Source organism: Salvelinus fontinalis, chromosome 17, assembly GCF_029448725.1.
Source record: "Salvelinus fontinalis isolate EN_2023a chromosome 17, ASM2944872v1, whole genome shotgun sequence".
Lineage (NCBI taxonomy): Eukaryota > Metazoa > Chordata > Actinopteri > Salmoniformes > Salmonidae > Salvelinus > Salvelinus fontinalis.
Window position 1 is genome coordinate 7949521 of NC_074681.1, and position 12065 is coordinate 7961585.

General features: G+C 46.0%; 1 protein-coding gene across 5 annotated transcripts in view; it reads left to right on the forward strand.

The window, feature by feature from the left end:
- LOC129813665 (casein kinase I-like) overlaps positions 1 to 12065 on the forward strand; it is a 77932-nt gene that overhangs the window by 49218 nt on the left and 16649 nt on the right. For 3 of the 5 annotated variants that reach the window (XM_055866054.1, XM_055866053.1, XM_055866056.1), the window contains exons 5-8: positions 5181 to 5415; positions 8650 to 8735; positions 9365 to 9449; positions 11315 to 11463. In XM_055866054.1, coding sequence (XP_055722029.1) covers positions 5181 to 5415; positions 8650 to 8735; positions 9365 to 9449; positions 11315 to 11463 — 555 coding nt within the window. The remainder of the gene's footprint in view (positions 1 to 5180; positions 5416 to 8649; positions 8736 to 9364; positions 9450 to 11314; positions 11464 to 12065) is intronic. The other 2 variants (XM_055866055.1, XM_055866058.1) reach the window with 1 other exon arrangement.

Sequence of the window (12065 nt, forward strand, 5' to 3'; positions counted from 1 at the left end):
TCTAGCAGGTCCAGGCTCTGCTGTAGGCCATGTGCTATGGGTGACAGCAGGCATAGGTCATCTGCGAAGAGCAGGCGTTTAACCTCTGAATTGTAGAGACTAACACCACGGGATAAGGATTTTTTTAGAATAGTAGCCAATTCGATGATGTAAATGTTGAAGAGTGCAGGGCCCAGATTGCAACCCTGACGAAGGCCCCGCACCTGGTTAAAGAATTCTGTTATTTTCTTGCCAATTTTAATGCTGCACGTATTGCCAGTATACATTGTTTTAATTATGTCATATGCTTTACCCACTACACCACTTTCAATAACTTTGTAGAACAGTCCTGTATGCCAAATAGAATCAAATGCTTTTTGGAAGTCGATAAAGCAAGCGTATATTTTGGTATTATTGTGGTGGACATGTTTATCTATCAGGGTGTGTAGGGTGTAAATATGATCAGTCGTGCGATGTTTTGGTATAAATCCAATTTGGCTTTTACTCAAGACATTGTGCTTATTAAGGAAGTTTAGAACTCTTACATTTATAAGACTACAGAAAACTTTCCCCAGGTTACTGTTCACACAAATGCCTCTGTAATTGTTTGGGTCAAATTTGTCTCAGTTCTTAAAGAGGTCATGAGTCCTTGATTCCAGATGTCAGGGAAATAACCTACACTCAGGCTCAAATTAAACTGTTTTAATATAGCCAACTGAAATTGTGCACTAGTGAGTTTGAGCATCTCATTTAGGATGCCATCAGGCCATCAGGCCTTTTATAAATTTGAGGGCCTGAAGTTTCATATAGAGCTCCTGGTCAGTAATTGGGGAGTCCAATGGATTTTGTTTGTCCTTTATAGCTTTTTCTAATCCGTTCAACTTCTCATGAATCTGGCGTTGTTCTGCGTTTGTGTCAGAATGGTGTTGTAGAGCGTTTTAAAATGGGTTGTCCATATGTCACCATTTTGTATCGCTAATTCCTCCAATTTTGCCAGAAGTTGTTTGTGTTTATGGACTCCTCAGTTAGCGTCAGCTGCTTTCTGTTGTACTGGGCTTTTTTGGTTCTGAGTGTTACGTTTATAGAGTTTTAAAGTCTCACAGTAATGAAGGCGTAATTCACCATTATTTGGGTCTCTGTGCTTTTGGTTGGATAGTGTTCTAAGTTTTTTCCTTATAATTTTACAATCTGCATCAAACCAGTTGTCATCTGTGATCTTTTTTTATTTTTTAAATCAATTTCAATTGTGCTTCTTTTGCCATTTGCCTGAATATATAATTGATGTTTTGTACTTTACTGTGAGTGGATGAATATATAGTTGATGTTTTGTACTTTACTGTGAGTGGATGAATATATAGTTGATGTTTTGTACTTTACATCATAATGACCTCTCTGTAGCCTGTGGGACAGTGACATCATAATGACCTCTCTGTAGCCTGTGGGACAGTGACATCATGATGACCTCTCTGTAGCCTGTGGGACAGTGACATCATAATGACCTCTCTGTAGCCTGGGGGACAGTGACATCATAATGACCTCTCTGTAGCCTGGAGACAGTGACATCATAATGACCTCTCTGTAGCCTGGGGGACAGTGACATCATAATGACCTCTCTGTAGCCTGTGGGACAGTGACATCATAATGACCTCTCTGTAGCCTGGAGACAGTGACATCATAATGACCTCTCTGTAGCCTGTGGGACAGTGACATCACAATGACCTCTCTGTAGCCTGTGGGACAGTGACATCATGATGACCTCTCTGTAGCCTGTGGGACAGTGACATCATAATGACCTCTCTGTAGCCTGGGGGACAGTGACATCATAATGACCTCTCTGTAGCCTGGAGACAGTGACATCATAATGACCTCTCTGTAGCCTGTGGGACAGTGACATCATAATGACCTCTGTAGCCTGGGGGACAGTGACATCATAATGACCTCTCTGTAGCCTGTGGGACAGTGACATCATGATGACCTCTCTGTAACCTGTGGGACAGTGACATCATAATGACCTCTCTGTAGCCTGTGGGACAGTGACATCATGATGACCTCTCTGTAACCTGTGGGACAGTGACATCACAATGACCTCTCTGTAGCCTGTGGGACAGTGACATCATAATGACCTCTCTGTAGCCTGGGGGACAGTGACATCATAATGACCTCTCTGTAGCCTGTGGGACAGTGACATCATAATGACCTCTCTGTAGCCTGTGGGACAGTGACATCATAATGACCTCTCTGTAGCCTGTGGGACAGTGACATCATAATGACCTCTCTGTAGCCTGTGGGACAGTGACATCATAATGACCTCTCTGTAGCCTGTGGGACAGTGACATCATAATGACCTCTCTGTAGCCTGTGGGACAGTGACATCATAATGACCTCTCTGTAGCCTGTGGGACAGTGACATCATAATGACCTCTCTGTAGCCTGGGGGACAGTGACATCATAATGACCTCTCTGTAGCCTGGGGGACAGTGACATCATAATGACCTCTGTAGCCTGGGGGACAGTGACATCATAATGACCTCTGTAGCCTGGGGGACAGTGACAGCATGATGACCTCTGTAGCCTGTGGGACAGTGACATCATAATGACCTCTCTGTAGCCTGGGGGACAGTGACATCATAATGACCTCTCTGTAGCCTGGGGGACAGTGACATCATAATGACCTCTGTAGCCTGTGGGACAGTGACATCATAATGACCTCTGTAGCCTGTGGGACAGTGACATCATAATGACCTCTCTGTAGCCTGGGGGACAGTGACATCATAATGACCTCTCTGTAGCCTGTGGGACAGTGACATCATAATGACCTCTCTGTAGCCTGTGGGACAGTGACATCATAATGACCTCTTTGTAGCCTGTGGGACAGTGACATCATAATGACCTCTGTAGCCTGTGGGACAGTGACATCATAATGACCTCTCTGTAGCCTGGGGGACAGTGACATCATAATGACCTCTCTGTAGCCTGTGGGACAGTGACATCATAATGACCTCTCTGTAGCCTGTGGGACAGTGACATCATAATGACCTCTTTGTAGCCTGTGGGACAGTGACATCATAATGACCTCTCTGTAGCCTGGGGGACAGTGACATCATAATGACCTCTCTGTAGCCTGTGGGACAGTGACATCATAATGACCTCTCTGTAGCCTGTGGGACAGTGACATCATAATGACCTCTTTGTAGCCTGTGGGACAGTGACATCATAATGACCTCTCTGTAGCCTGGGGGACAGTGACATCATAATGACCTCTCTGTAGCCTGGGGGACAGTGACATCATAATGACCTCTCTGTAGCCTGTGGGACAGTGACATCATAATGACCTCTCTGTAGCCTGTGGGACAGTGACATCATAATGACCTCTCTGTAGCCTGTGGGACAGTGACATCATAATGACCTCTCTGTAGCCTGGGGGACAGTGACATCATAATGACCTCTCTGTAGCCTGTGGGACAGTGACATCATAATGACCTCTCTGTAGCCTGGAGACAGTGACATCATAATGACCTCTCTGTAGCCTGTGGGACAGTGACATCATAATGACCTCTCTGTAGCCTGTGGGACAGTGACATCATAATGACCTCTCTGTAGCCTGTGGGACAGTGACATCATAATGACCTCTCTGTAGCCTGTGGGACAGTGACATCATAATGACCTCTCTGTAGCCTGGGGGACAGTGACATCATAATGACCTCTCTGTAGCCTGGGGGACAGTGACATCATAATGACCTCTCTGTAGCCTGTGGGACAGTGACATCATAATGACCTCTCTGTAGCCTGTGGGACAGTGACATCATAATGACCTCTCTGTAGCCTGTGGGACAGTGACATCATAATGACCTCTCTGTAGCCTGTGGGACAGTGACATCATAATGACCTCTCTGTAGCCTGTGGGACAGTGACATCATAATGACCTCTCTGTAGCCTGTGGGACAGTGACATCATAATGACCTCTCTGTAGCCTGGGGGACAGTGACATCATAATGACCTCTCTGTAGCCTGTGGGACAGTGACATCATAATGACCTCTCTGTAGCCTGTGGGACAGTGACATCATAATGACCTCTCTGTAGCCTGTGGGACAGTGACATCATAATGACCTCTCTGTAGCCTGTGGGACAGTGACATCATAATGACCTCTCTGTAGCCTGGGGGACAGTGACATCATAATGACCTCTCTGTAGCCTGTGGGACAGTGACATCATAATGACCTCTCTGTAGCCTGGGGGACAGTGACATCATAATGACCTCTCTGTAGCCTGTGGGACAGTGACATCATAATGACCTCTCTGTAGCCTGTGGGACAGTGACATCATAATGACCTCTCTGTAGCCTGGGGGACAGTGACATCATAATGACCTCTCTGTAGCCTGTGGGACAGTGACAGCATGTCTCCTGCAGAATGATGAAGTCAACATCTTTAAGATGTTTGTTGAACTCCAGTGTTAAACTCTTCAGTCCAAAGGTTGATGAGTTTAGGTCCTGAATGTTCCACATGCTAACTGATAGTGATTTCATGTTACAAAAGAAAGAATAGCAGTCAGAAATACAGTAACTACTAACTATTAAGTTGTTAAGAGTGAGATAAACAGGATAACAGCTAACATTTTTTATGTTATATACACTACCGTTCAAAAGTTTGGGGTCACTTAGAATTGTCCTTGTTTTTGAAAGAAAAGCACATTTTTTGTCTGTTAAAATAACATCAAATTGATCAGAAATACATTGTAGACATTGTTAATGTGGTAAATGACTATTGTAGCTGGAAACGGCTGATTTTTAATGGAATATCTACATAGGCACACAGAGGCCCATTATCAGCAACCATCACTCCTGTGTTCCAACGGCACGTTGTGTTAGCTAATCCAAGTTTATCATTTTAAAAGGCTAATTGATCATTAGAAAACCCTTTTGCAATTATGTTAGCACAGCTGAAAACTGTTGTTCTGATTTAAAGAAGCAATAAAACTGGCCTTCTTTAGACTAGTTGAGTATCTGGAGCATCATGTTGGGGAACCACTCAGAGGCCCTCTAATGCTACTCTACTGATCAGGCTGCCTACTGTCTCCTGCGTACATTTTATGTATGGGTGGTCCCGGGAATCAAACCCACTATCCTGGCGTTGAAAGCGCCATGGTCTACCAACTAAACTGAGCTAAAGAGGACCTCTTTCTTCCCCCCCCCCTCTCCCAGATCACGCGGATGGAGTTCGTCCACACCAGGAGTCTGATCTACCGGGACGTGAAGCCAGAGAACTTCCTGGTTGGCCGGCCCGGCAGCAAGCGGCAGCACACCATCCACATCATCGACTTCGGCCTGGCCAAAGAGTACATCGACCCCGAGACCAAGAAACACATCCCTTACAGGGAGCACAAGAGCCTGACGGGCACCGCACGTTACATGAGCGTCAATACTCACCTGGGTAAAGGTAAGCAGCCTGATGGGCACTACACCCTACATGAGTATCAATACTCACCTGGGTAAAGGTAAACAGCCTGATGGCCACCACACCCTACATGAGTATCAATACTCACCTGGGTAAAGGTAAACAGCCTGATGGGCACTACACCCTACATGAGTATTAATACTCACCTGGGTAAAGGTAAGCAGCCTGATGGGCACTACACCCTACATGAGTATCAATACTCACCTGGGTAAAGGTAAACAGCCTGATGGCCACCACACCCTACATGAGTATCAATACTCACCTGGGTAAAGGTAAGCAGCCTGATGGGCACCGCACGTTACATGAGTATCAATACTCACCTGGGCAAAGGTAAACAGCCTGATGGGCACCGCACGTTACATGAGTATCAATACTCACCTGGGTAAAGGTAAACAGCCTGATGGGCACCGCACGTTACATGAGTATCAATACTCACCTGGGTAAAGGTAAACAGCCTGATGGGCACTACACCATACATGAGAATCAATACTCACCTGGGTAAAGGTAAGCAGCCTGATGGGCACTACACCCTACATGAGTATTAATACTCACCTGGGTAAAGGTAAACAGCCTGATGGGCACTACACCATACATGAGAATCAATACTCACCTGGGTAAAGGTAAGCAGCCTGATGGGCACTACACCCTACATGAGTATCAATACTCACCTGGGTAAAGGTAAGCAGCCTGATGGGCACCACACCCTACATGAGAATCAATACTCACCTGGGTAAAGGTAAACAGCCTGATGGGCACCACACGTTACATGAGAATCAATACTCACCTGGGTAAAGGTAAACAGCCTGATGGGCACTACACCCTACATGAGAATCAATACTCACCTGGGTAAAGGTAAACAGCCTGATGGGCACCACACGTTACATGAGTATCAATACTCACCTGGGTAAAGGTAAACAGCCTGATGGGCACTACACCCTACATGAGTATCAATACTCACCTGGGTAAAGGTAAACAGCCTGATGGGCACTACACCCTACATGAGTATCAATACTCACCTGGGCAAAGGCTGATTTGATGTATTCTGTATGATCCAGGTGATAAAATATATTTGACCAGAAGGACCCAAAAAGACACATGACAAAGATGGCGGAAGATGACATCATTAGTGTGCATCATCTGATTTGAACCAATCATGAGGAGTTCAGTGCCTACTAATTGGTAGACGATGTCATTGGAATCACGTATCTTCCTCTATATATTTTACTACAAACAAATAGAAATGCTCCATTTTGACTTGTTGATGTCGAGGCGGGAGAGGATATGAAGTTGAACATTTTGTGAAAATGTCCCGTTAAGCCTGAATGAATTTGTCATGTTAAATCAGTGGATGTCCTCGTTGAAATCCCCAATCCAGACTGTATTAGTCTGTCGTGTTACTGAAATCCCCAATCCAGACTGTATTAGTCTGTCGTGTTACTGAAATCCCCAATCCAGACTGTATTAGTCTGTCGTGTTACTGAAATCCCCAATCCAGACTGTATTAGTCTGTCGTGTTACTGAAATCCCCAATCCAGACTGTATTAGTCTGTCGTGTTACTGAAATCCCCAATCCAGACTGTATTAGTCTGTCGTGTTACTGAAATCCCCAATCCAGACTGTATTAGTCTGTCGTGTTACTGAAATCCCCAATCCAGACTGTATTAGTCTGTCGTGTTACTGAAATCCCCAATCCAGACTGTATTAGTCTGTCGTGTTACTGAAATCCCCAATCCAGACTGTATTAGTCTGTCGTGTTACTGAAATCCCCAATCCAGACTGTATTAGTCTGTCGTGTTACTGAAATCCCCAATCCAGACTGTATTAGTCTGTCGTGTTACTGAAATCCCCAATCCAGACTGTATTAGTCTGTCGTGTTACTGAAATCCCCAATCCAGACTGTATTAGTCTGTCGTGTTACTGAAATCCCCAATCCAGACTGTATTAGTCTGTCGTGTTTCTGAAATCCCCAATCCAGACTGTATTAGTCTGTCGTGTGACTGAAATCCCCAATCCAGACTGTATTAGTCTGTCGTGTGACTGAAATCCCCAATCCAGACTGTATTAGTCTGTCGTGTGACTGAAATCCCCAATCCAGACTGTATTAGTCTGTCGTGTGACTGAAATCCCCAATCCAGACTGTATTAGTCTGCCGTGTTACTGAAATCCCCAATCCAGACTGTATTAGTCTGCCGTGTTACTGAAATCCCCAATCCAGACTGTATTAGTCTGTCGTGTTACTGAAATCCCCAATCCAGACTGTATTAGTCTGTCGTGTGACTGAAATCCCCAATCCAGACTGTATTAGTCTGTCGTGTGACTGAAATCCCCAATCCAGACTGTATTAGTCTGCCGTGTTACTGAAATCCCCAATCCAGACTGTATTAGTCTGTCGTGTTACTGAAATCCCCAATCCAGACTGTATTAGTCTGTCGTGTTACTGAAATCCCCAATCCAGACTGTATTAGTCTGTCGTGTTACTGAAATCCCCAATCCAGACTGTATTAGTCTGTCGTGTTACTTTTCGCGGGGACAGAAAGTCAATCCAAAGTGGTGTTAGTCCAGGGATACCCTGAGGCTACACCAGTCCTTTGAATCAGGGTGGATAGTTAGGGAACTGTCTTCTGGATTAGTCTATTTATCTGCTTCAACAGTTAGGATTGTCAGCATCAGCTGTCTGAGCAGCTAACCGATCGCTGCAGCTGTACACAGTCCATCTGTAAATAGCCCATCCAATCTACCTACCTCATCCCCATGTTGTTTTTATTTACTTTCTGCTCTTTTGCACACCAGTATCACTACTTGCACATCATCATCTGCTCATCTATCACTCCAGTGTTAATCTGCTAAATTGTAATTACTTCACTACTATGGCCTATGTATTGCCTTACCTCCTCACGCCATTTGCACACACTGTATATAGACTTCTTTTTCTACTGTATTATTGACTGTATGTTTGTTTATTCCATGTGTAACTCTGTTGTTGTTTGTGTCGCACTGCTTTGCTTTATCTTGGCCAGGTCGCAGTAATTGAGAACTTGTTCTCAACTAGCCTACCTGGTTAAATAAAGGTTAAATAAATAAATAAAATAAAAATAAATAAAAATGTGACTTTCTCTTAGTTAGAACTAATTTGTTCCTGTGTTCGAAACGATGTGTGTGTGTGAAGATGTGTGTGTGTGTGTCTGAAACTATGTTTTGTTTCCTGTCTCTCTGTAGAACAAAGCAGGAGAGACGACCTGGAAGCTCTAGGTCACATGTTCATGTACTTCCTGCGAGGCAGTCTGCCCTGGCAGGGCCTGAAGGTAGGAACTCACACACCTTAAGGTTAGGGACTAATGTAACGTCACACACCTTGGGAACTAATGTAACGTCACACACCTTGGGAACTAATGTAACGTCACACACCTTAGGAACTAATGTAACGTCACACACCTTAGGAACTAATGTAACGTCACACACCTTGGGAACTAATGTAACGTCACACACCTTGGGAACTAATGTAACGTCACACACCTTAGGAACTAATGTAACGTCACACACCTTAGGAACTAATGTAACGTCACACACCTTAGGAACTAATGTAACGTCACACACCTTAGGAACTAATGTAACGTCACACACCTTGGGAACTAATGTAACGTCACACACCTTGGGAACTAATGTAACGTCACACACCTTAGGAACTAATGTAACGTCACACACCTTAGGAACTAATGTAACGTCACACACCTTAGGAACTAATGTAACGTCACACACCTTAGGAACTAATGTAACGTCACACACCTTAGGAACTAATGTAACGTCACACACCTTGGGAACTAATGTAACGTCACACACCTTAGGAACTAATGTAACGTCACACACCTTAGGAACTAATGTAACGTCACACACCTTGGGAACTAATGTAACGTCTCTCTCTCTCCCCCCCCAGGCAGACACTCTGAAGGAGCGCTATCAGAAGATAGGTGACACCAAGAGAGCCACGCCCATCGAGGTGCTGTGTGAGAGCTTCCCAGGTCTGTGTGTCTATCTTCCTGAAATACAACAGTTACTGAACAGTATTGTTAGGTACACCCATCTAGGCAGGACCCACAGCGTTACACCACCGCCACCAGCCTGGACCGTTGACACCAGGCAGGACCCACAGCGTTACACCACCGCCACCAGCCTGGACCGTTGACACCAGGCAGGACCCACAGCGTTACACCACCGCCACCAGCCTGGACCGTTGACACCAGGCAGGACCCACAGCGTTACACCACCGCCACCAGCCTGGACCGTTGACACCAGGCAGGACCCACAGCGTTACACCACCGCCACCAGCCTGGACCGTTGACACCAGGCAGGACCCACAGCGTTACACCACCGCCACCAGCCTGGACCGTTGACACCAGGCAGGATGGGGACATAGAGTCCTGCTGCTTAAAGCCAAATCCTGACTCTGCCATCCGCATGACCCAACAGGAACCGGGATTCGTTAGACCAGGCGATGTTTTTCCACTCCTCAATTGTCCAGAGGTTTGATGATCACGTGCCCATTGGAGCCGCGTCTTCTTGTTTTGATATGAGTGGAACCCGGTCGTCTCCTGTCGTCTCCGTGACAAGGATCAGAGAGTTGTGTTCTGCACGTCACAGCGTTCTCTTTCAACCTCCCGTCAACGAGCTGTATTCTCCCACAAGACTGCCGCTGACTGGAGTTTGTTTTGTTTATGGCAATATTCTCTGTAAACCCTATAGACAAGGTCGTGCGTGAGAAGGCCGGCCTCCTGGGCCATCTTTTTTTTAACCTTCTCCCAACCTGTGGAAATGATTTGGAATGTGTGAACACTACCTCTACAGACTAACCTGAACCAGAAGGCCTTTCATCACCATGACAACTAGTTTTTTTTTTTCCTACCTGAATGAATAGATCAGGTGTGATCCTACCTGAATGTAACGTGTGTGTCTCCCTGTAGAAGAGATGGCCACCTACCTGAATGTAACGTGTGTGTCTCCCTGTAGAAGAGATGGCCACCTACCTGAATGTAACGTGTGTCTCCCTGTAGAAGAGATGGCCACCTACCTGAATGTAACGTGTGTCTCCCTGTAGAAGAGATGGCCACCTACCTGAATGTAACGTGTCTCCCTGTAGAAGAGATGGCCACCTACCTGAATGTAACGTGTGTGTCTCCCTGTAGAAGAGATGGCCACCTACCTGAATGTAACGTGTCTCCCTGTAGAAGAGATGGCCACCTACCTGAATGTAACGTGTGTCTCCCTGTAGAAGAGATGACCACCTACCTGAATGTAACGTGTGTCTCCCTGTAGAAGAGATGGCCACCTACCTGAATGTAACGTGTGTCTCCCTGTAGAAGAGATGGCCACCTACCTGAATGTAACGTGTGTCTCCCTGTAGAAGAGATGGCCACCTACCTGAATGTAACGTGTGTCTCCCTGTAGAAGAGATGACCACCTACCTGAATGTAACGTGTGTCTCCCTGTAGAAGAGATGGCCACCTACCTGAATGTAACGTGTGTCTCCCTGTAGAAGAGATGGCCACCTACCTGAATGTAACGTGTGTCTCCCTGTAGAAGAGATGGCCACCTACCTGAATGTAACGTGTGTCTCCCTGTAGAAGAGATGGCCACCTACCTGAATGTAACGTGTGTCTCCCTGTAGAAGAGATGACCACCTACCTGAATGTAACGTGTGTCTCCCTGTAGAAGAGATGACCACCTACCTGAATGTAACGTGTGTGTCTCCCTGTAGAAGAGATGGCCACCTACCTGAATGTAACGTGTGTCTCCCTGTAGAAGAGATGGCCACCTACCTGAATGTAACGTGTGTCTCCCTGTAGAAGAGATGGCCACCTACCTGAATGTAACGTGTGTCTCCCTGTAGAAGAGATGGCCACCTACCTGCGTTATGTGCGGCGCCTGGATTTCTTTGAGAAGCCGGACTACGACTACTTACGGAAACTCTTCACCGACCTCTTCGACAGGAACGGCTACGTCTTTGATTACGAGTACGACTGGGTCGGCAAGCCACTGGTCAGTCCTAGTATTACCCCACAGTCCTAAGCCTAGTTTTACCCCTCAGTCCTAACCCTAGTATTACCCCTCAGTCCTAACCCTAGGATTACCCCTCAGTCCTAACCCTAGTATTACCCCTCAGTCCTAACCCTAGTATTACCCCTCAGTCCTAACCCTAGTATTACCCCTCAGTCCTAAGCCTAGTATTACCCCTCAGTCCTAACCCTAGTATTACCCCTCAGTCCTAACCCTAGTATTACCCCTCAGTCCTAACCCTAGTATTACCCCTCAGTCCTAACCCTAGTATTACCCCTCAGTCCTAACTCTAGTATTACCCCTCAGTCCTAACCCTAGTATTACCCCTCAGTCCTAACCCTAGTATTACCCCTCAGTCCTAACCCTAGTATTACCCCTCAGTCCTAACTCTAGTATTACCCCTCAGTCCTAACCCTAGTATTACCCCTCAGTCCTAACCCTAGGATTACCCCTCAGTCCTAACTCTAGTATTACCCCTCAGTCCTATCCCTAGTATTACTCCTCAGTCCTAACCCTAGTATTACCCCTCAGTCCTAACCCTAGTAGTACCCCTCAGTCCTAACCCTAGTAGTACCCCTCAGTCC